Source organism: Micromys minutus (assembly GCF_963924665.1).
Source record: "Micromys minutus genome assembly, chromosome: 3".
Lineage (NCBI taxonomy): Eukaryota > Metazoa > Chordata > Mammalia > Rodentia > Muridae > Micromys > Micromys minutus.
In genome coordinates, this window is record NC_137972.1 from 48349913 (window position 1) to 48375398 (window position 25486).

General features: G+C 42.7%; 1 protein-coding gene across 3 annotated transcripts; it reads left to right on the forward strand.

Annotated features, from left to right (window-relative positions):
* The first annotated feature begins 11555 nt into the window (after positions 1 to 11555).
* On the forward strand, positions 11556 to 23724 carry LMOD3 (leiomodin 3). 3 transcript variants are annotated; one of them, XM_080914788.1, is made up of 4 exons: positions 11556 to 11709; positions 12150 to 12465; positions 15929 to 17323; positions 23397 to 23724. In XM_080914788.1, exons 2-4 carry the CDS (start codon positions 12172 to 12174, stop codon positions 23421 to 23423), a joined length of 1716 nt encoding a protein of 571 aa, XP_080770914.1. In that variant the 5' UTR covers positions 11556 to 11709; positions 12150 to 12171; the 3' UTR covers positions 23424 to 23724. The 3 variants fall into 3 exon arrangements, with proteins under 3 accessions (XP_080770914.1, XP_080770915.1, XP_080770913.1); XM_080914789.1 differs by lacking the exon at positions 11556 to 11709 and adding an exon at positions 11996 to 12048; XM_080914787.1 differs by lacking the exon at positions 11556 to 11709 and having other exon boundaries at positions 11999 to 12465.
* The last annotated feature ends 1762 nt before the right edge of the window (positions 23725 to 25486 follow it).

A 25486-nucleotide genomic window follows, 5' to 3' on the forward strand; every position in this document is an offset into this window, starting at 1 on the left:
ACAGTGAGCGTAAGTCATGTGATGGGGAAGGACAGGACATTATCTCAAAGGGAAACACTCAGTCTTTAAAAGGGAGCCCAAGGGCTGGAGAGATGGCTCAGCAATTAAAGACACTATTGCTCTTCCCCAGGTCCTGAGTTCAATTCCCAGCAACCACATGGAAACTCATAACCATCTGTAATGAGAACTGGTGCCCTCTTCTGGCAATCAGGTGTACATGCAGATAGAATATTCATATTCAGAAAATTAATAAATCTTTAAAAAGTAAAACAAAATAAAAGGGACGGAGGGAACCCCAGCACACACTGAGCAAGATCATCTGGTAGCCTGTTATTTCAGGGGTTTTCAGTCCACACATTGTATTTTCTGCTTTTTTATAATAAATATACATGGTTATGCTTGAAAAGAGGCTATTTTAAAGAGAGAGCAAATGGACTTGTTTCTACTGACCATATTCTTCAAACACATCTTTGGAAAAGGACAAAGTGGGAGCCCTGCCGTACCTTAGTAAAGTTTGAGACACTGCATGCAGTTCCTGGTTACACTGCTAAGGTTTCTGGTTGCTCTGGTCTTTTCTCCAATGTCTCTATTGCTTCTTGAGTAACGACCTGTGCTATCTAAATTCTCCTTGCATTTCAATTAACTGAAGTGCTCAAGCCTTGTGCCGGTATACACTTAGCCTGCTTTTTTTAACCTTCATATTTTATTTAAAATTTCATTGACATATTGATTTATAATTTACCCTAAACAAAATATCTGTATCTTAAGTACACTCACAGATCAGTTTTGGCAAATTCATTCACTTATGTGTCCAACACCCCAACACAGAAGTCACCCCAGAATACTCCTGACACCCACTTTCTAGTCAATCCCACCATCTGTAAGCAGTTACTCTCGGTTCAATCTCCCCAGGCGACCTTGCTCTTGACCTTCATAAAAACAAACTCTTATTTCATGTGTTCTTCCTATTTAGCTTTTTCCATTCAACTTGATGTTCTTGAAATATGGAGGTTTGCTGTGGACATTGAGTGATTGTTTACATTGCCGAGAAGTCTTTCTTTGTGTGTCTAGGGTAGAATATCTTTATCTCTGTTTCTGTTGGTGGACTTACAAAAACAAAACAAAGCAATGTCTCATGGTACCCAGGCTGGTCTAGGACTCTAGATATAGATAAGAGCAGCCTTGAACTTGGGAATCCTCTCATTTTCCTTTTCCAAGTGCTGAGATCACAGGCCTGAGGTGCCATGCCCAGTTTCAGTGGTGCTAGGGCTCGACCCCTAAGATTTTGGCCTGCTAGGCAAACTCTACCAACAAAGCTGAATCCCTCGTTCTTTCCGCTGGAGTCTTTCTGGAATAATCCTTTTGACACCAATGAGACTAGAAGAGAGGAGATGTCACCAGTAGACTCAAGTCAGGACAGGTCCTGGGAGGTCTCATTCCCAGGTCCAAGATGTATTCTCATTTTATACCCTAAAACCACAAGGTGGGGCGGGCAAACTGAGACTCTATACAGGGGTACATGGTAGTCAGCAGGCTGTGAAGAGCAATGACCCAGCGTTTCAGCTGTTCCTCCAGTCACTCTGTACCCGGCAGCGAGTGAAGTAAGGCTTGGCAAATACACACTGCAGACAGTGCTCTGAGCAAATCACTAAGCAAACTCAATAAACCATTATCTAATAATTAGTCTTTTCTACCTTATTCTACTTCACCCTGTTGTGGACTTAATGCTATGAGTCCTTTTAATTTTTTTTAAGTGCTTTTTCCCATCAGGCCATTTTCCTAACTCCTGCATTTTTAACGAGCTTTTTGTTTTGGGAAATGATCCAGAGGAGAGCTCACGCGGCAAACACAGGTAGACAGTGTCACACAGCTAACGGTAGTGAGTATAGCAAAGCTGTACCTGCCAACCTGCTTTCCTCCTCTTGTTTGGTTGGTTTTTGTTTTCAGTTGGTTGGTTTGGGTTTTGTTTCTCTGTGTAACCCTGCCTGTCCTGGAATTCCTTCTGTAGACAGGGCTGGCCTCGAACTCACAGATATCTGTCCATCTCTGTCTCCAGAGCACTGGGATTAAAGGTGTGCACCCCCAGGTAGCTTTTTTTTTTTTTTTTAGACAGGGTCTCTCTAAGTAGCCTTGGCTGTCATGTAATTCACTATATACATATATCAGGCTGACCTTGAACTCACAGAGATCTGCTCTGCTGACTTAATACTTTTTTCTGCCATCATAGACTTTTAAAAGTGCAGCTTGTTAGACCTTTCTCACCTATGGAACTGACCTCTGTACTGGGTAAGACTCCACGTGCCCCTCAGTCCTGCCAATCATGACTGTCCTGTCTGCTTCTACAGACTGACAGCTCCAGCCTGAGAGAGATGGAATCTTTTGGTCTTTTGTGACTGGCTGTCAAGTCCTGTTATCTGTGGCTGGACTCCTTCTTTTTAGAGGTAAAATCAAGTTCTTACATGTTCACATGTAGATAGCATCCTGCTTGGCTCTTGTGAATAATGATCTACGAACATAGGTGCACATCTCTGCAACTCTGCTTTCAGCTCTTTTGGATACATACCAGAGGCAAGGCTGGTAGAGCAGTCTTCATCTTAAATGATACTGTCTTCGCAAGCTCCTGGGTCATCATACAGTTCCACCAACAATGTCAACCCCCCCTTCTCTCTCAAAATTGTGTGTTATGGGTGTTTTTTCTTCATGTATGTCTGTTTCCAGATCAGTGTGATCCACATTTTTCTTTTTTGAGACAGTTTCTCTGTATAGCCCCGGAACTAGCTCTGTAGAACAGACTGGCCTTGAACTCAGAGATAACTCCCTGCCTTTGTCTCCTAAAGGGCACGTAACACAGCCATATACCTCACTCAAGAATGTGTGTGTGTGTGTGTGTGTGTGTGTGTGTGTAGCCAATGTCTTGATATCCTCAATAGGTGTTAATGATTTATATGAAATGGCAAACCAAGGCTGGGGAGATGCTCAGTTAAGTAATGTACTATATACAGGCATGAGGACCAGAGTGCAGTCCCTCCAAACCCCCTACTCTACCTTGAAAAACAACACAAAACAAACATAACACACACCAAATAAACAAACAAAAACCAGGCATGCATGGCGATGAGCTTGCTGAAGGGAGAGGGGTAGGGGTGGCTGGGGCTCACTGGACAGCCAGCCTAGGTTACTTGGCAAGTTTTAGGCCAGTAAGAAACCTTGCCTCAAAACAAAACAAAACACCCAAGCTAGATGGCATCTGAGGTGTGACACCAGAGGCTGACTTCTGTCCTCTATACACATGGGTGGGAGCGTGCACACACATACACACACAAATTACACACACAATAACTGTGATTTCAGCCCTGGATATTAAATGCATTTGTACTGGACAAATTATAAGAGGCAACAGAAGACTAGGAGCTATGACTTCAGACACATACCAATAACCCAGCACTCCAAGGGCTGAGGCAGGAAGATTACAGAATAGAGGAAAATCCCAGCTAAAGAATGAGTTGTTTTGTTTTTATCCCTAATATTTATGTCATTCCTGACAGATGCTGTGATTCATTCTAATTCTTTCAAGGTTGTCTAGGTGAACAATATGTCTAAAAAGTGCTTGTCACCTGCTTAGGAGTGGTAAGTACTCAATAAAATTTAGCCGAATAGCAGCCAGACTAATAGCAGCCACAGCAGCAGGATTTTTACAATAATGGTAACAATGGTATCACTAGAAACAGTAGCAGTAACAGCTGTAGCAGCTGTAGCAGCTGTAGCAGATGTAGCAGATGTAGCAGATGTAGCAGATGTAGTAGATGTAGCAGCTGTAGCTGCAACTGTGATCAGTATGGCAATGCTAAACTGCAGTAGTCAATGTATATCATTGCCTTAGTAGGATTGTGATAACAGTCTCACTCTCCTTTGGGAGAAAAAAAAAAAACCAACTTAGGAATAATTTAATTTAAAAAAGTTACTCTGTATTTATTTTATTTTATGTGTATGAGTGTTTTGCCTGCCTGTATTTATACAATGGGCATATACCTGAGAAGGTTGGAATAAGTCTTTGGATCCTGTGAAGATAGAGTTATGGATGGATGGTTGTGAGCTACCATGTAGGTGCTGGGAACCAAGCCCAGGTCTTCTGCAGAAGCAGTTGCTCTGAATAGTTGAGCTATCCCTCCAGCTGCAACTCAATTTTTAAAAATTTGTCTGACTTATACAACAATTAAGATAAAGTGATGACTGTCCATCTTGTAGCTGAACTGGATCTGGGAAAGGCAAGGCAGGCTGGGTACGGGCCTTAAGAAACCTCTGTCTTGTACAATTCAGAGGCCATTCTGAGGACCTGCACTATGGGTCAGGGAAATTTGAGCAGAGCCAGGCATTTGTATGACACTCATGAAATCGTCAGGCAATTTGTAGGCAGTTGGCAGGGCCCTGCGGATCCAAACAGAATTGCACAAGAGAGCAGCACACCACAAACAGGTCACAGCTGATTTATTTAGCACCACTTGGAGGCTATTCTAGAGGTTGTGTCCATTTTTAACTAGGGGATGTAGCTGAAGCAAGAGATGGCTTATCTACCATCTTCACAACCAGGATCAGGGTTGGATGAAAAACTTATAAAAGGAAATGGACCGAGAAGGATCTGTCGCCTCCTCTAGCCGTCTGATCTTCTTGTATGTTAGATGGACTCGCATATGCTTGTATAAGTATCACATATGTGTTTTAGAGAAAGTAACATGAAGAAGACATGTTATTTTCAGTTTTGAGCAGTATTTGCTAGATATTGGGCACAGCTAATAGCTAATGTTCATTAAGCTACTACCAATTATGTCATTTAGGTTTTTCCCAAGTAGTCTACAAAGTAAGTATGGGGTGGGTGTGTGTGATTGTCCAACTTTTTAATATTAAGACTCTATTGTGATATACACTTTATACTTAAGACCTGCATAATTGAGTTAGGAAAAAAAACACAGAAAGAGTCATAATACTTTAATTAAGTCCACCGTTTGTATTGGGCTATTCGGTGGTTATGTAGGCAGCAGGGCTGCAGGTTAAAAATGCCTACAGGGGAGGGATTGACCAGGGACTGGCAGTGACAAGTCTGTGGGGTAGGTGCCTCATTCTAGACAAGGGCCTGAGAGAAAGGCAGGCCCGGGGTTTGAGATCAGGAAGGGCATTGGGAGGGAGATGACCTCAGTGAAAGATTAAGACAAGAGTAAATAAATAAAGGTTGCTCCATCCAGAAGGTGGGGGTGAGAGAGGGGAGCTCTAAACTTTGGCACAATATGCCACAGGGATTGATAGGAACTGTGTAGGACGAAAGCATTGGAATCCAGACCCTGCAGGACCCTAGAACTATGTGCGCGCACACACACACAAATGCATGATCAGGTTGATCAAAAGCCAGGAATCCTATAAATTCATGTCACAGAAGAGTTATCACATTTAAAAGTACAAATGTGTGTCCTGTGGAAAGCTGGTCTTATGTCTGTTCCTCTAGTGATAGGTTCCCCTTCAGCTTCCATAGCCAAGTGTGCACTTCTTGTAAGGTTTTCCAAACTTACTAAGTCCATTTCAAGTAAATGTGTGTTATATATATTTAAATTATTATCTTTCCACACAAAAATAGATTATGTGTATTAATCTCTTACAGAGATAAGTCAACATGTATCTAACCCCTTTTCCTAATTTATTTAAAAACTATTAAATCATCTGAGATGTATAGAATAGACAGCAAGTGCTTTCTTTAGTATGGTTTTCCCTCCCTTACTCCCTTATTTCAGTTCCCTTTCCCTCAATCTGCCTGTCTTCCATTAAAATTAGATGTGCTTGTTTTCTGTGGCAGGAAAGATGGGGGGATAAGGGGTGGCAGGCAGTGGGACATATAGCAAAATTCTGTGGTCACTAAAGGTCAGAGATCCAAGTGCAAGTGGATCAAAGGTCTCCACATTTAACCAGGTACACTGAAACTATGAGATGAGAAAGTCAGGAAAACCTTAGAACACATAGGCACAGGAGAAAATTTCCAAAACAGAACACCAATAGCTCGAGCTCTAAGGTCAAAGATTGACAAATGGGACTTAATGAGATTGCAAAGTTTCTGTAAGGCTAAAGACACTATCATGAGAACAAAACAGCAGCCAATGGAGTGGGAAAAGATATTTACCAACACCACATCAGATAGAGGCCTAATATCCAAGGTGTACAAAGAACTCAAAAAGCGAGATACCAGAGAATCAAACAATCCTATTTAAAAATGGGATACAGACCTAAACAAAAATTTCTCAATTGAGGACTATCGAATGGCTGAGAAACATCTAAGAAAGTGCTCAACATCCTTAGCCATCAGGGAAATGCAAATCAAAACAACCCTGAAATTCCACCTCACACCAGTCAGATTGGCCAAGATCCAAAACTCAGATGACAATAGATGCTGGCGAAGATGTGGAGAAAGAGGAAAACTTCTCCACTGTTGGTGGGGTTGTAAACTGATACAACCACTCTGGAAATCAGTCTGGCGGTTCCTCAGAAAAATGGACATAGTACCATTTTTGAAGACCCAGCTATTCCACTTCTGGGCATTTACCCCAGAGACACTCCAACATACAACAAAGATATATGCACCACAATGTTCATAGCAGCCCTATTTATAATAGCCAGGAGCGGGAAAGAACCCAGATGTCCTTCAGTAGATGAATGGATACAAAAATCGTGGTACATTTACACAATGGAATACTACTCAGCCATCAGAAACAATGGCCTAACGAAATTCTTAAGAAAATGGATGCATCTAGAGAATATCATCCTGAGTGAGATAACCTAGTCACAAAAGAACAGACATAACATGCAGTCACTGATAATGGGATACTAACCCCAGAAAGCCCTGAACACCCCCAGAAACAACCCACAAACTGTGTGAAGATCAAGAAAAAAGGGGAAAAAAAGAATATATTTTAATTAAAATAGAACTGTATCACATCCCCCTTTTTTTCCTACAGCCCGTCCCAGTTTCTCTCCTATCTCCTCAAATTAATAACCTCTTTTCCTATATTATTGTCACATATATACATATGTGTATGTATAGGTACCCACAAATACTTAATTACAACCTTATAAAAAATGTGTTTGTATACTTTTATGCAAAAATGCTTAAAAATCTGTACATTTATCTTTGTTTTTTAAAATAAAGTTAAAAAATAATAAAGGTCGGAGCTCCAGGAGGGAACACTATGGCATTTTTTAAGTTTCATTTGTGGCTGACACAACAAAAAACCCGAGACCTCCAACACCTCTAACAACACCACATTCCTTCATTATGAAGGACTATCTGAAGGCAAGTTTTATTCTTGTCTGTCCTCTAATTTGTTCAGTGTGCTTTCTGAGCAGTAGCCAAAGGGGCCTTCAGAAAGCATAAACCATAGTATACACCATTAAAACCCTCTGCTGGTTCCCAAAGATGCTGAGAATGAATGACTTAGCCCTGGTCACAAAGATACAACCTGCCTGGCTCTGCCTTCCTCCCTGCCCCCAAATCTTCCATGCCCAACAGTGTCCAGTCATATGAGGCTTAGGTCACCTCACATTCCATGACTTTGCATGCACCATTCCGCTGCATTTCCTAGGTCTACCCTTATCTCTCAGACCCCCTTCCTAAGTGGAATTGTTCTCCACTGCTGTTCTCTAGCATATGAAATCCATCTTCCTTAGCATTTCATGGAACCAGAAATGATTGCCTCACTAGAATGTGGTGACTTTCTCTGCCTTGATTTCTGCCACATTCCTAGCTACCTAACATAGTGCATGGCACAAAGCAGGCCCTCACCAAACACTGTCCTGAGCTACCTAAGCCTGGTCTGTCAGATGAGTGCTTGGCCCTTGCCCTGGGATTTCCAGGCCTAGGGCGCTGTCAATCCTTTCTGTCTGCATTAAAGTCACAGGATGAGCACAGACCTGTGAAAAGCAATGGGAGAAGAATGAGCAAAGTCTTTGAGGCAGGCAAAATCTTGGGTTGGGCTGTTCTAGATTTACACATCAGATGCCCTACCACACCACAACCAAAAAGCACAGATTCTAAGACCCAACTTTGAGAATTCTGATTGAGCAGCATCTAGCAGGGAGTCAAGTTCATTTCCTTCTCTAGACTCTGATCTAGAGTCAGCTGATCTGTGACCTGTGGGCCTTGCAGGTGACATCCCTACAGCTTGCTTTTGTGCCTATGTTGGATGCTGAAGTGACGGCTGTAAAGCACCATGTAGAGCAAACACAGCTAACTCATTACAGTGTCAAACTAACCAAATGGCAAAACCCTCTCTGCCAGCAGGAGGGGAAGGTGCTCTGGGAAGCACCTGGCAGAGGATTAGTCACTTCCTGATCATGGGAGATGCTGTCAGGGGAATCAGGGCACCTTGTGGGAATAATCCTCAGTCAGCTTGGGCATCAGAGGCATGTGAAAACAAGTGGCATACCTCACAACCAAATGATAATCTGAAAGAATTCAGACTATCTTTCTGGAGAGGTCTTCATATCTACATTTCATTGCTAAGCTTCTGTGTTCTTTATAGGCAATTTCGTCTAAAAGGCTCTTGGCTGCTTTCTGTAAAATTGCCAGGATTTTTAAAGCCTCTTGTTCATGGCAGTTAATATAATGTTCTCTTTCATGGAAGCATTTTTAATGTCCTATTAATGTTCTATATTTTATACCCTGTTTTTGTTTTTTCTTAATTGTTTCTGTGACTGTTGCTGAAATATAACACACTGTGTTGTTTGAGTTTGAAAATGACTGGGGGAATAAAAAGCACATACACGTTCAGATACATTGTTTCTCTGAAGGTTTTCTTATCTATTGATTTGTTGGCTCTGGATGAAGAGCTCTGGAGCATGGAGGGGTGTGTGCGTGCGTGTGTGTGTGTGTGTGTGTGTGTGTGTGTGTGTGTGTGTGCATATATGTCATAGGGTTTTATTGCTGTGACCAAGGCAACTCTTATAAAGGATACCATTTAATTGGGGCTGGTTTACAGGTTCAGAGGTTCAGACCATTTTCATCATGGTGGGAAGTATGGCAGTGTGCAGGCAGGCATGGTGATGGAGTAGCCAAGAGTTCTCTATCTTGATCTGAAGGCAACCAGAAGGAGACTTTCCTCTGCACTGGGTGGAGCTTGGGCTTTAGGAGACTTCAAAACCCGCCTACACAGTGACACACTTCCTCCGCCAAGACCACGCCTGATAGTTCCACTTCCTATAGGCCAAGCATATTCAAACCACCACAACATGCCTGCATATGCATGTGTGTCTGTGTGTGTATGTATATATGTGTCTCTGTGTGTGTACACACACATATGTAAGAGGCATAGTAACATATGGATATAATTTACCATGGAATAACATTAAAAGAACCAGTTAGACATTCATATGAAATGCATTTAGTTTTTTTTTTGTTTTTTTTTTTGGTTTTTTTTTTGTTGGTTTTTTTTTTTTTTGTTTGTTTGTTTGTTTTTTTGTTTGACCCTGCCATTTGACTTCTTAGAATTTATCCAACTTAACCTAAGCAAATAAACTTAGGTACATATAAATATATAGCTAGTAAGATGTTCATTGAAGAACTGTTTGTACTTTTGAAAAATTAAAATAGTCTATATATGTAACAATTAAGGATTGGTTACACGAACTATGCACTTTATGACTTATAGCTCTTTACAGGGAGATCTTAAAAATTATGTGGTTCTAGAAATATATAATTGCCTCAAAAGTAATCTGATTTGGTCAACAAGAAAACACAGAGAGCAGACTGGATATGAAGGTGCTTGCCTGTAATCATGATACTTTGGCATGAGGACAGCTGCAAGTTCAAGACCAGCCATACCATAAAGTGAGTTCCAAAGCTACATAACAAAACTCTGTATCAAAAACAAACAATAGGGCTGGAGAGATGGCTCAGTGGTTAAGAGCACTGACTTCTCTTTCAGAGGTCCTGAATTCAAATCCCAGCAACCACATGGTGGCTCATAACCATCTAATGAGATCTGATGCCCTCTTCTGGTGTGTCTGAAGACAACTACAGTGTTCTTGTATACAATAAATAGATAGGTAAATAAATAAATCTTTAAAAACAAACAATAAACCAAAGAACACAAGGCTAGAGATGCGGCCAAGGGCAGAGTTGACTTTCATGATCAAACCGCCGAAGGCTATAAAGATGGCACAATGATCTTAGGTTCCTGTTTCTAAAGAGATGACGGAAGTGAACCAGAGCACTCACTGCAGTTGCTCTCAACAGAAAAATATGGTGAAAAATTAATTTTCTCTCTCTCTGTCTCCATATGTTATGTTCTGGTTTGTACAAAAATACCTAAATTTCTGAGAAAAGCATTGCAAAATTCAGAATTTGACAATAGCTAGCCTGTGGTGGCCTTTAAAGCCAGCACTCGGGAGGCAAAGGCAAGCAGATTGCAGAGTTCGAGGCCAGCCTGGACTACAGAGTGAGTTTCCGGACAGCCAGAGCTACACAGAAAGATTCCATCTCTGGAAAAATCATAAAAAGATATCTAAAATATATAAAAATAGAATAGTGAAGCCTTTCCCCCAGCCCAGCCTTTCAGACACCCAGGTCCCTCCCTAAAAGCACTTGAAGTGTTTGGTTTCTTATTTATTATTTTTAAAGATTTATTTATTTGTTTGTTTGTTTGTCTGTTTGTTTATTTATTTATGAGTACACTGTTGCTGTCTTCAGACACACCAGAAGAGGGCATTGGATCCCATTACAGATGGTTGTGAGCCACCATGTGGTTGCTGGGAATTGAACTCGAGACCTCTGGAAGAGCAGTCAGTGTTCTTAACCTCTGAGTTCCTCTTCTTTATTTTCCAATAATCTATCTCACTGATATTTTTATATTTATATTTTTATATTCAGGGGGTTGGTTGTATTTGGATCAGGGTCTCTCTATGTAGCCCTTGATGTCCTGGAACTTGCTATGTAAACCAGCCTGACCTTGAACTCATAAAGATCTGCCTGCCTCTGCCTCCTGAGAGCTAAGTCTAAAGGCGTGCAGAACCTGGCTCCGCTCTTATATCTATTAAACGCATTCATTTAACTTATTGTCTCAGAAAATATCCTATCATGCACAGTGTTTCAGAGCTTTCTGTAGCCAATTAACGTATACAATTGTGCTTTCGTCTTCCTGGGAACACATCTGAGGGATGCATCTCAAAAAGTAGAGTTGCTGGGTCAACATAAATGTATGTTAGCAATTTGAAAAAAAGAAAAATAGTGTCCCTCCCTGGCAGGTTGCAAAAAAAAAAAAAAAAAAATCTTTTCACAGCCCTTTTTGCGAAGTATTTCAACAGTACGATTTAAAAAAAAAAAAAAAAAAAAAAAAAAAAGTTCTCTTCAGATCCATCTTAATTTAGCTAGCTTCGATAAGCACTTACTAAAGACATAAATAGTTTAAAACGTTCAGTCCCTCCCTCTTTCATGGAAATTAGGGGCCTTGTTACCCCCATCCGTCAGGTCACAAGATCTAGATGCAGATAAGAGCAGCTTGCACAGTTTCACTTACACAGGGGTGACCGCCATAGCAAGACCTGAGCTGTCCCCTCCAGTGGCACGGCTTCCAGAGCTCGCTGGAGAGAACCGGCAAAGCCCAGCTCGCCTTCCACCTTCCAGGGCCGCTTCTGTCCCAGGAGAAGCCACTTTTACCGGCATTTTCATTCTGACGTTTTGTGAGTTCTTTAAATGAGCAGCAGCAGGCTCCCCCTGAAGATGTAGAGCGCGTGGGGGTGGGGTGCGTGGAACCTGAGGTGGGAGGGGCTTTGGAAAAGAATGTGTTTTATTCCAGCAGACATTCCGTAGACCCGCTACTCGCTGTTCGCCACAGCAGCTGTACTGAAATGTCAGATGGATTTGTACAGATGACTCAAGTTGCCAAAAAGGGAGTCATGTAGTAGCTCCACGACTTGACTCTGCCCAGAAAACCTTGCTTAATATAGATCCCACATGAGCTGAACTATACTCACTCCCAGCAGCTCAACCAACACCACTGAGTGAGAAATCTCTCAAGGGTGGGTTGGCCTAAGATATTTGTTAATTAGAACACATTGAGGTGTTTGCATACTGATTTTTTAAATCATATTGGATTATTTTTTGTTTTCTGGTGATCTAGAAACAGATAGAAAAAGTAAACAATGTCGGAGTACCGCGGGAATTCAGAGCAAGAAGACACCCTTAGTGAGGAGCTTGATGAAGATGAAATCTTGGCCAACTTATCCCCTGAAGAGCTGAAGGAACTGCAGTCAGAGATGGAAGTCATGGCCCCTGACCCCCACCTTCCTGTGGGGATGATCCAAAAAGATCAAACTGACAAGGTTCCTACAGGAAACTTTGACCATAAGTCTCTCGTGGATTACATGTATTTGCAAAAGGCATCTAGACGCCTGCTGGAAGAGGAACGCGTTCCTGTCAGTTTTGTGCAGTCTGAGGTAACCAGGGATCTGTGTGGGACACAAATGGCTGCGGGGACAGGGCTGGCAGGGACTGTTTTGCAATTGTGATTTATTTGCCACTTCTAAATTACATCATAATAATAAGTAACTTTCCAAAAATGGTATAATTGTAAGCGGGGAACGTTGGTAAGTTCTTCTCAATGTTTCTCTTTCAACATTGGCCCTGGGGTCTCTGTGTGGAGTCTGTGGTCTGTAGCCCTGATATGTAATGATTTAACTCAGAAACAGCTCTTCTGGCTTTTTTTTTTCTTCTCCTTTTGAGAAGCTCATCCAAACTCTATTCCCGTGTCTCCAGCCTATTTATGCACATCCAATATTTTATATATAATGTCAAAGATTCTTCACTTCTGAGGAAATCAGGCCATACACACTGAACCAAATCCAAGACTGAAAATGTGGGCACACTGTACATTGGGCATCGGTGGTGACATCTGGAAATGATGGCTAAGAACTGGGTTCAACATAGTCCTCTCTTGAGACACTTCAATCTAAAAACTAGAGCTGGCATGAGCTTTGCAAACCTATGTATAAATGACAATTACATTTTATTACTAGTTGTGCATGCATGTGTGTGCATGCTTGTGTTTATGTGCGTGCATGTGTGAGTGGTGTGTGTGTAAGTCAGGTATCTGATAAGCCGTCTTGATGGCCCTAAAGGAAAAATCGTAATGATGCACTTAAAAAGGACTGGAAAAAAGAAGACAGATTTCCCAAGTCTGGTTTCTCCCAGGGGCCACCTGCCACATACAGGTGTATCTTATCACACGGTGTGACGAAAGGGAGTAGGGAACGCTAAGCAGGAACCGAAGTCCAGGAAATAAATCTCTGGTTTGATCATGGTAGTGCTTACCGTGTCCTTTGCAGACTTCTTACAATTGCAGGTCCGTGGGTTCGAGGACAGTTCCACACGAAGACCAATTTTAGGGGGACTGCAGAAGCAGCACTTTTGTTTCCTTCCTTGGTGTGCATTAAACAGCTTGCTGATTGGCTCCCCCTGCTGGGGCAGATGAGGCATGGACTGTTAGAGGTTTTAGGAGATAGGTAGTCAAGGACCACGTCGTCAACTGTCAGCTCCAACCTGCCACGTATCAGCAGCACTAAGTCCTTGCTCAGAGAACTGAGTTCGAGGTCTCCACCAGCTTTGGGGATCACACCTGCAAGATGACCAGATGTACACTAGGTAGAGTCATTGCTGCGGGAAAGACTGCCTTTCCCCTTCCCAGACGGGGCAGAGCTGTAAATCTCACCCTAATCCTGTTCCATTTTAAGGCTGGCATCCTCCCTCAAGGTGCTTTGCTTCAGGGACTAGTGAGTAATGAAGGTGCTTTTCCCAGAGCCAGGATCCAGACCGGGGTTTTAAAAACAAGGTTTCAACACTCCGGATTATCAGCGTGCTCTCATTCGCCCGCAGCATGTCAGATCTCATAGTCCCAGGAAAGGCGACGTCATGCATGTCTACGAGAGCAGAGGATACTTTAGGAAGGGTATAAGGAACCTTTTTTGTTTTGTTTTTTGAGACAAGGGTTTCTCTCTGTAGCTGGCTGTCCTGGAACTAGCTCTGTAGACAAGTCTGGCCTGAAACAGAGATCCACCTGCCTCTGCCTCCCACTGCTGAGATTAAAGGAGTGTCCCACCACCCAGCAGGGAGCTCTTTTCTAACAGAGCTCTGTGGAGTACAAACGCTCCCCCTTTCAACTACACATGAAGCAAAGGCTTTGATACAGGGGTTAAAACATCTGTATCATTTCCAAATATGTTTTAAGAGCCAGCTTTTAAAAATATAGAATCTGAAAGCAAAATTGACTGGCTTTTATTTTTAATACACCTTGGTCTTGTGAATCCTCAGGGACTCTCCATCCTTGAATTCAATGAATTATGAACTGAAAACACTAAGAAAGATGTACTTATTTGCCACGTGGACTGGATTTGAACAAACTTTTCTTTTTCTTTTTATAAACAAAGCAGTGTCCCTGTTTACATTACATGTAGTAGCCACTAGGTGATCTAGAGACAATGTAAAATGCCCTAGTACGGGCAGTTGGGTGTGTAGGATAGAAATGTGTGTATACATATGTATGTATGTTTGGGCACAACCCCAAGTGTGTCTCTGCAAAAGTCCCTCCTTACCTGGTTGTTTTGCTCACTGCGGGGTCCTCTGTATCAGCAACACAAGGCAAACTTAAAACCGAAAGCCACACAGCACAAGTACAGACACCTGGCAGACCCTTTACTTCTTCCAGGGGTTACCTTCCTGACTCAGAAAAACAAAAACAGAAACAGGAATTTGAGAGTAATTTTAGAAGTTTTTTTCCTATACATATATAAATGTGTATGTATACATATGTGGGATAATATTACACATAAGGTTTATTAAATTGAGTTATTTCTCTTAAAATTGTTTTAAATGGTTTAAAGTTTTTTTTAATTTTAAATATTTTATTTATTTAATGAGTACATTGTAGCTGTCTTCCTGTACACCAGAAGAGGGCATCAGATCACATTTACAGATGGTTGTGAGCCACCATGTAGTTGCTGGGAATTGAACTCAGGACCCCTGGAAGAGCAGTCAGTGTTCTTAACCACTGAGCCATCTCTCCAGCCTTTAAAATGGTTTTCACTTAAGTTTTTGTTTGGTTTGGTTTTGAGACAGGGTCTCTCTCTGTGGGTCTGGGGAGTAAGAGACACATTATTTAGACCATATGCTGGCCCAGAACCCAGAAATCTACCTGCCTCTGCCTCTAGAGTGGTGAAGTTAAAGGCGGGGGCCACCATGCCTGGCTTTAAGTTTTTACAAAATCTTGTATGAGTGTGCATGTGTGCCTGTGTGTGTGTGAGGGGGGTGGAAATGGGGGGGGACAACCTCAAATGTCAGTCACAGCATTCACTTCTTTGAGTCAGTCTCTTAGTCACTAAATGTCCACTGTGTGCCAGGCTTAACTGCCCTGAGCCTTCAGAGATTCTTCTGTCTCCATCTTTTGTCTTCCCTTTTATTTCATGTGGGTGATGGAAGTTTGAACGTGGGTCCTCAGATTCTTACGCTTGTGCAGCCAGTACTTTACCCACTGAACCATTTCCCCAGCCCTAAAAATATTCTTGAAAGACTTGTTTATTTTTAATCATGTGTGTGTGTGTGTGTGTGTGTGTGTGTGTGTGTGTGTGTCTTCGAGCACGTGCTTTGCTGTGCGAGATTAGCCTTAGTTTATTTGAATGCAGTGCCTAAGGAGGCCAGAGGACGGCGACAGATCCCTTGAGCTGGAATTAAAAGCAGTTGTAAGCAGCCAGTGAGGTGAAACAAACTCTGGTTTGAAAGCAGCAATCATTTCTTAACTGCTGAGCCATCTCTCCAGCCCCTAAAAATATTTTAAACTCCAGTAGACATTTCTGCATTTTGTACTTCTTCACTGCTATGAATTTTAATTGTTGTGAATCTATCTTTTAGGAAAACACTCAAAAACAGGATGAAGTAAGAGACAAAGCCATTAAAAACATGCCCCAGTTTTTAAAAGAAAAACTCAATAGTGAAATCCTTGCAAAGAAAAGAGAATCAAATGGGAGTAGCAACGTACAAGAAACAGAAGGTGACAATGAAGATGAAGAGGAGGATGAGGATGAAGATGAAGAGGATGAAGATGAAGAGGATGAAGATGAAGAGGATGAAGATGAAGAGGATGAAGGTGGCGAACAATCCAACAGAGAAAAAATTGAAGCAAAGGAACAAGTCCGCAACAATACGAGCATCTGCCAGCAGCCAGTCACTAGAGCAGCAGCAGAACAAAGAGACACACCAGAGACCAAAGAAAAAAGTGAGAAGAAAATAGCCAAATTAGACCCTAAGAAGTTAGCTCTAGATACCAGTTTTCTGAAGGTAAGTGCACGGCCTTCAGGGAACCAGACAGACCTGGACGGAAGCTTGAGACGAGTCCGACAGAACGACCCTGACATGACGGAACTCAACCTGAACAACATTGAAAATATCCCCAAAGAAATGTTACTGGACTTTGTCAACGCAATGAAGAAAAACAAGCACATCAAAAGCTTCAGTCTAGCCAACGTTGGCGCAGATGAGAGTGTAGCTTTCGCCTTGGCCAACATGCTGCGTGAAAACAGGAGCATCACCACCCTCAACGTTGAGTCCAACTTCATTACCGGGAAGGGCATCGTGGCCATCATGAGGTGCCTCCAGTTCAATGAAACTCTGACTGAACTTCGGTTTCACAACCAGAGGCATATGCTGGGCCACCACGCCGAAATGGAAATATCGAGGCTTCTGAAGGCCAACAACACCCTGTTGAAGATGGGCTACCATTTCGAGCTTCCGGGTCCCAGGATGGTGGTGACGAATCTGCTTACCAGGAACCAGGATAAACGGAGACAGAAAAGGCAGGAGGAACAGCAGCAGCAGCAACTAAAAGAACAGAGAAAGCTGATAGCTATGTTGGAGAACGGGTTGGGGCTGCCCCCTGGGATGTGGGAGAGGTTGGGAGGACCCATGCCCGATCCCAGAATGCAGGAGCTCTTCCAGCCTACGCCTGGGCGACCCCTCTCTGCTCAAGAAGTCCCCTTTGGTGCAAGAAAGGAAATGATCAAAAATCCGCCCCAACCTCCACAGTGCAAGGCGGACCCCGACTCCTTCCGGGTGGTGAAGCTGAAGAGAATTCAGCGCAAATCTCGAATGCCTGAAGCCAGAGAGGCACAGGAGAAAACCAACCTCAAAGATGTAATAAAAACGCTCAAGCCAGTGCCGAGAAATCGGCCGCCGCCACTGGTGGAAATCACTCCCAGAGACCAGCTCTTGAATGACATCCGACACAGCAACGTCGCCTACCTAAAACCTGTAAGTAACAGGAGGGAGAAATGATGAACTTCCCAGTTCTCCTTCATCTCCTCCCTCTTGTTGATGTTATATTTTATTTTTGAGACAGGCTCTCATGTATTTCAGGCTGACCTGAACTGCTAGGTAGCTGAGGGTGGTGTACCCACCATGCCTGGTTTATGTGGAGACTGAGCCCAGGGCTAGGCAAGTGCATGCGACGCAGGGACACTACCAAATAAGCTATATCCCCTGCCCCAACCCCATTAGTTTAACACCCTGGGGTCTTGATTGTTGGTAAGCAGAGGTGTAACACCAAGACAGTTAAATTACTAGTTACTCTTAGGGACAGACCCTTATATGCCCTGTGATGGTAATACCTGCAGCTAAGTTCTGTGGAGTGCATACATGTAATAAGCTGACTCATTTAATCATAGGAATTCTAGAAGGTTAGCACTTCTCCCCATTTGGGGAAATTAATAGCATGTCTAGCAGGCGCCACTAGGGAGCGGTATTGCTGATATTAAAACTCAGTTTTGAGGTGTCACACTTTTACTTAGCATGCCGATTTGAATCTTTGATGTGCATATGTAAAAACCAAACCATTCTAGGCACCTAGAGCTGAGGATTAGAGACCCCCAGAGCCTCCTTGAAGGAGCAAATGAGGGGGGAAAATTAAACATATTTGTAAGTATCTGGAATAAGGGTTCCAGGGACTTGGTTCTTCATCAGCAGAAGAAGCTGGATCACCTGCAAATGCATTTCTGTTTGCCTTTTAGGTAGCCAGCCAAATGGCAAACCTCAGGTTATTATTTTCATGAGCCAATGGAGTTTAAAATATTTGACTATTATTTCGGTTTTAATATTTATAGTGTCCCTATAAAAGTCTGTGATAAAGCTGATTAGAGAGCTGGTTTTACTACCTGAGCTTAGGTTGCAGAAATGATTTTTCTGTGGTCATTAGTACAGTCTAAGAATCGATGTCCATAGGTCATATTGATTCACACTTGACATCATTAAATATATATTATTTTATATAAGATGATATGCAACTCATAATATAATGCATTCTATTAAATGTATAAAGTATATATAATTATGCAAATATATAAGTATATATTAAATATATATATAATTATATATATAATTGAGCTAAGATTGTGTTGACAACATAGTCAATATATTATTATGTCATCATGGAGATTTCCATTTTTCCAGGATATGGAAAATAAATACCCATGTGAGTTTGTGATATTTTTTCCCCAGCTTTACTGAGCTATCTAATCTTAAGGTAACTGCTATTATTCACATATGCGTGTAGGAATGTCATGAATTCCCATTGCCTAGAAATGTATTGTCATTGTCCCATTTCCTGCATCAAAGATGTTTTTCATCTGTAGTTTGGAGAGAGCTAGATTGGTCCTAGGACAGGTGTCATCGTAGAATCACATGAGGTCAGACAGCCATCCTCTGCTTGCCTTTGGACGGGACATAAGCCAGACCTCTGCTGGGGTAGGTAAGGCACTGTCTGTAAAAACTGTCACTTTGAAGTCATGGGTGGACAATAGTCAAGCTGTCTTGGTACTACATACTCAGAAAATCATACACTAAAAGCAACGAGAGTTTTAAAAATCCAAGGTAAAGGGAGAGGAGATCAAGTGACCATCGAGCAAACATCTGACTCTGGAAGGCACAAACCATGGAGGCTACAGGCAATGCACCACCACACCTAACATTTTATGTGGGTCCTGGGGATCTGAACTCATACTTGCACAGTCAGCACTTTACTCTGAGCCAGCCCCCAGTGCCATTCTTTAAACAACAACAACAACTACGACTATTACTAGCAATATCAGCAATAATAAGCTAAAAGAGGAATACTTTTAGACCACAGGCCTTGCTTATGGACATGTGCTTTGAAAGGCTTTGCTCTTCTGCCTGCTGACAGCTCCTCTTCCCTGCCTGGCCTAGGCTACAATGTATCTTCTTGCACATATCTATCTCACTGCACCCCCATGACTTCTATTTAGTTCTAGAAAGTACTCTGAGAACAGCGCAGACAAGCTTCACTAACATCTAAATGCTCCCACCTCTCCGCGTCTTCTTCCCGTAGGATACATGTCTGCTGTAAGGCCAGACCATAAAGCAACCTTTTCAAAGTGTTTCAATTGTTTTATCTTGTCTTTTGAAATAATATTACAGAGACAGATCCTCAAAACCAGCACAGACTTCTTCCCTCTGCCCATCACCTTTCCCCGCATTTGCTGTCATTATTTAAAATGCAATGCCGACATCCCTGAGGGAGCCCAAGGCACGTGGCTCATTGGAGGTAATGGTCGCATGTGCTTCCCTGTGGCCAGCTTCCGTAAACACCTTCAGCTGCAAGGCGCTTCCTCATACCCGAGGGACTGAAGCATCAGGAAGCTACATCTTAGACTCAGCGACTGCCATAAACACTAGCAATGGCACTTTCATGAGTGCCCGCACAAAGGTATGCCTTTGGTCAGTCAAAGGAGACCTAACCAGGTTCACTTTATAGAGGAGAAATGGAAGGTATTGTGATCTGAAATATAGGTGCAACAATGAGGGAAAAATAACACAATTTTAATACTGTGTGTGTGTGTGTGTGTGTGTGTGTGTGTGTGTGTGTGTATGCATGTTTTACTGGGAATTGAACTCAGACTTTTAACATGCTAGACAAATGTTCTCCATCTAGTTCCTTCTGCACCACAGCCTCTCTATGGGCTGGGTCATGGCCTCTCCAGTTTTTCCTGTGTACAACTAACCCCCAGTCATCTTGCTTCATTCATATTTATTGTTTCCTGAAGAATTCTTTAGTTCCCTCTTGCTTTTAATGTCTTGTCCAAGAAAGTGCATTTCTTAGATAAGAATCAACTCATTTCCCTATTCATTAATAGACGTCAATAACTCTGATGCCAACATCGCATGGTTCCCCCTCCCCCACAAATGAACGTTTTCTTTAATCTTTCTTTAAAACGTTTATGATTCACTTACCACCTACCATTACAGAGAATCCTTTGTACTTTTTGCAGAGATAAGATCCAGCCACTTAATTCGCTGGAGCTAAGTGCATAAGGAGCAAAGTCAAGTTCTTGTGCCATTCAGGGGACTATAGCATGCACTCCACTGCACGCTGGGCTCACCTGTACGGGTAGACTGCTCCCAGCCAAGTCAGCAATGGAACAGCATCACCAAGCTTTCTCTCCAGAAAGACTTGAGTTTGACAGCATCACGTGCAGCCACGGCTCACCAGAGCCCCTGTGGCACACCAGCAGCTTCAGAGTGTAAGATGATAGATCTGAGCACTCATCTCTGTCCCTGCCCACACTTGGCTTTGTTTATAAAACTCTTTGTTTTTCTCCAGGGCCTTTGGTTTCTGTCCTTTTTTGAGCCTCTTCACTACCTTCTCTTCTTGTTTGGGTAGAACTTAATCAAGGCCAGTTCCCCAACTTTTGTCCTCTTCAGATAATCCAGGGTTTTCAGTGTCTTCCTTCAGCCTGTCCTCAGACCAGGCTCCTCTGTGTAGGACTTGCGCCATTGCTCCTCATCTCAATGGAGAGTCTACCCTCTCACACATTCTTCTTTAAAAGTCTTGGACTTACCTCCAATGACTTTTCACTTACTTGAAAAATAAATAGAACCAGAAGAATAGACAAAAGCCAATGCCTTCCCCCAATATTCATAGGGAAGGGTTTTTAAAAATATGCAATCCTTCTAAAATATATTATCAGAATCTTTTTTACATTTCTGGGCTCCTCTCTAGAATTTCCGGTTCAGTGGGTCTTAGGTTGGGGGTTTCCCCTCTGACCAAGTTCCCAGTGATATTGATGCTACTTATTTGAGGGACCATAGTTTGACAACCTTACAGCATCCTTGGGGCATGATAGCCTCGAGCGATCTTTTCTTCTACCTGTTGAAATTGGTACAAGCTCCAAGTCTTATTCAAATACTACTTCCTAGACACAAAATCAGGCCAGCAATAGTGCCATCCTATATCTTTATCTGGAACTACCTTCATCTGGAATTTCTTTTATATCATCTGTCACAATCAGGGTTAAGCCTCTTCTGGACACAGCATACTTCTCTCAAATTCCTTAATGCATGTCTGTTCTCTGTGTTCTGGATACCCACTGTGGTGTTGGTCCATAGCCAGATTCATGATAACATCTTAAATAACCATCTAAGATAAATCTTACAATCCTGCCACATCTCCCAGTATCCCTGTGTGTGTGTGTGTGTGAGTGTGTGTGTGTGCGCGCGTGCGCGCGAGCACTCTATATAAAGCTGAATGTACTCATACATCCCAAATACATTTAAAAATTACTAAATTAATGAACTCCTACTAGTAACAGGAATTGGTTTTCTCCTGTTTGTAATGTTATTTTAACCTTTTATTAAAATTCGTTGCTGTCGTTGTTTTGAGTAGCAAGGCTGGTCTTGAACTCCTGTTTCTCCTCTCTCCATCTCTGAAGTCCTGAGGGTACAGGTATGTGCCACTACACTGAGCTCAAGTTTGATTTTTTTAAAACATCAAATCTAGTCATCTTTTCCTTGGTTTCTTCTTGCTCTGCTTGGCCTGAAGAGAATATGGAATGTCCCTTGTGGAGGGCAGGACACTGTGAAACATTCCTCTCCAAAGAACTGACTGAAAGCAGATCCCACAAGGGCTCATCACTCCGACAGATGCACATGGGCAGGGAAGAGGAAAATATGCTCAGCTGTTAGCAAACGCCAATCGTCTTAGCACTGTCAGCATCTTCTGGAAAATGCACACATGATGGACAAGTCACCTCCTAAGGCAGAGCGCCACTTAAAACCCTTTAAGAACTGACTAGACTTGAAGCTGTTGCTATGCAACAGAAACTGAATGTAGATTTTGGAGCTGGACAGATGTGACTCTTTTGTGGTTATTTTGTCCTTGTGGTGTTTACCTAGATTGTTTTTATTCGGTTTTGAGAGATATATTCTATTTTTAAAGGTTACCAAACAATATTTAGAAATGTGCTTCAAGAAGGATAGACGGTGTGCGATAGCACACGTGTGCGTGTGCCTGTGCCTGTGTAAGCACATTTTTAAGTCAGAGGTCAATCTCAACCATCATTCCTTGGGAGCTATTTATCTTGGTTTGTGAAACAGGGCCCCTCACTGGCCTGACAAGTTTGCTATGCAGGTAGGGAGGCCGGCCAGGGAGCCTCCTGGGTCACTGTGTTTATCTCTCAAAGGCTCAGACTGTGAGCAGGCACCATCACACCTGGCTTTTTAGATGTTGTCTGGAGAGATCTGACTCGTTTGCCACTCAGGCACTTTACCAACGAAGCTGTCTCCTCCTCAGCCCCTAGAACACATATCATTTTTAATTATATGTAGATGCTTGTGTGAGGCTATGTGCATGTGAGTGTAGGTGTCTGGAGAGGCCAGAAGAGGGTTTCTCATCCTCTAGATCTGGGAAATGAAGTCTGGTAGTCTGCTAGAGCTGTTCTTTACAGCCAAACTGTCTTTCCAGCAGTGCTAGCCTTGTGACCTCAGGAAAGTCATTGTCTGCTCAGAGCCCTCCTCCTCCTCCTCCTCCTCCTCCTCCTCCTCCTCCTCCTCCTTCTCTTCCTCCTCCTCCTTCTCCTGGAAAGGCTGGTGTAGGACAGGCACAGGGAAAGAATTGGTTTTTTGTTTTTGTTTTTTAAAGTAATTGTCCCTGTTTATCACTCACTCCCATTATATAAGTTGATCTCTTACACTATGGACTGGGTTACTGACATTTCACAGCCAAGAAGCAGGATACTTAGCACCCACCAAGCAGCTAGTAAACCCTAGGCAGACACCAGGCTTTGAGCTTCCCTTGCTTCTGGGATCCGTTTCCCTACAAGCTCATGGACCTTTGATCAAGCCCTGGATTGGTAAATGCCCAGAACAGTGGCATTGATTCGTTTGCTTCCAAACAGTGACTTTGAGAGCTCTGCAACCAATATTTCTAACCCTGTCTGCAGGCATCAAGACATGTACATTTTATGATTTTCGTTTTACAGCTCTTACATTTCCAGGATTCATTTTTACTCTTCTTCTTCGAATGCTCAAACCGCAGGTGCAACTGCCAAAGGAACTGGAGTAAGAGGCAGAGAATCATCTAGAACAGCAAGATGGGAGCTGGAGGCTGTTCCACTAACAGTGCGGAGGACGGAACTGGAACCGAGACTCCAACCGGGCTGTGAGAAGACACAAGCCCAAGAGGAAGGGCGAGGATACAGAAGATCATGTTCACAGGCAACACATTCTTCCTCTCAGAGTTTGACTGCCTGGGGTGAAAACTGTAGAGGTGCTTCTAGAAGCAGAAGCTAAGCTCTTTTGGTAAACACTTTACTGTGGATCTCTTCTAGTGAGTAACAATAAACATGATGGAAATGTTAACTGTCTACCCCACTCCCAGTTTTTTTTCTCCACCCATCTCCTCAATTGTCATTCAATGAATGGCCTCTGAAAGGGAATAAATCACGTGAAGTGGGTGCCTGGCAGGCCTTCTACAGCTTTTTGGAATAAAGGTCTCTTTGCTAGTTCTTGGAGAACCAGTGAAAACCCCTCTTCTCACTCTGCTAATCACTGGTCTCACTGCTGTAACAAAATACCCAACAGAAGCAACTTAAGGGAGGAAGGATTTACTGTGGTTCATGGACTGAAGGTGTATTTTATCATGGAGTCCTGGGCAAGGCGTGGCAGCAGAGCCTGAAGTAGCTGGTCACATTCATCTCAGGAAGGAGAGGGAGACGATAGCTTTGGTATTCAGTGGCATCCTCTTGTGAAGTTTGCTCTAAGACCCTAGGCCAGGGGTGTTTCCATCCACATTCAGGGTCAGTCTTCTCTCCTCAGTTCAGCCTCTCTGGAAAGTCCCCCAAGATGTGCCCACAAGTGAGTCTCGTAGGTGGTTCAAAATCCAGATAAGCTATCCGAGAAGATTAATCAGCCTGAACTGTGCTCAGCATCCTTGCTGACTCCGTGATGTCTTGAGGTATTCTTCTGATACAGATTTCTGTTAGAAGCAAAGCGTGCAAGCAGCATGCTGTGGGGAAAACAAAGTGTGATCAGAAAAAGTGAGGAGAAAAGCAAACCTTTCATACATACAAATACCCTGCTGTGATTCCAAACTTAGGGACGGCTTCAGACAACATGCTGTTTTACAGATAAAAATGTGGGGGTGATAAATAACACAGTAATTGGCAGTTTTTACACACACACACACACACAGAGTCTCTTCAAAACCCCTCTTAACGAAGCATGTTAACAGGATTACACACCTCATCCTCTGCTTCAGAACACTGTCACCTGGCCCTGGTGAACCAATCTATTCTCTTCCCTTGAAAGTCTCATACCGCTCCTGATAGAACACCCTCCTACACATTCAGTGTGTGTCCTCTTTGACGGTTCCATAGAAAAACCCAAGACATCCACCATCTATGAAGGGCCCGCCCAGTCTCCCAACCACATACCAGGTTCTATCCCCTCTGTAGGAACATTCCCAACAGCTCCGAGTCCTTTCCTTCCCTCCGTCCAAGTTTCCACAGTCCTTAGTTATGTGTTATAGTTAGGAGATGCACAGAAATAGTGAACTTTTTTTTTTTTTGAAGTAATGAGAATACAGGAATTAGGAAATCATGTTTTGATGTTTTTTTTAAGTTTTTTGTTTGTTTTTGTCTTTTTGTTTGTTTGTTTTGTATTGTTGTACTTTCTGTTTTCTTTACCAGAGAAAGAAAACAATACCTTCCTTCTCTTCCCTTTAAACAACCAGGTGATAGAGAGCAGGCAAAGTGGGCCAGGAGAGAATCTCTCTAATACAGCGTTCTCTTTCTAATGCTGTGTGACCCTTTAACACAATTCCTCATGTTGTGACACCCCCTTGCCCCTGAGACCAAACCTACTCCATCTTGGAACCAGTCTCCATTTTAAAAGAAAAAAATAGCCTGAGAACTCAACCTGCACTAAACTAGTGAGGCTTGTCCTTGGCCAGAGTTACTCCAAGCTACTTCCTAGCAACAGCTAATCAAAGATTAGTGTGATTGTTTCAGATGTACTTTCAGACCCTTCATGATTGCTCACAGCTTGCTTCAGAGAACCCACCTGTCGGCTTATACTCGGCATTCAATTAGATGCTTGCCATGCTGGGCATCCCCACTTACCCCCATT

Excerpts from the sequence above, each read along its gene's own strand:
- LMOD3 (XM_080914788.1), top strand. The coding sequence starts at position 12,172 with ATGTCGGAGTACCGCGGGAATTCAGAGCAAGAAGACACCCTTAGTGAG. Across the intron at positions 12,466-15,928 it reads TCAGTTTTGTGCAGTCTGAG|GAAAACACTCAAAAACAGGA; the intron begins GTAACCAGGGAT and ends TCTATCTTTTAG. Across the intron at positions 17,324-23,396 it reads ACGTCGCCTACCTAAAACCT|GTGCAACTGCCAAAGGAACT; the intron begins GTAAGTAACAGG and ends CTCAAACCGCAG.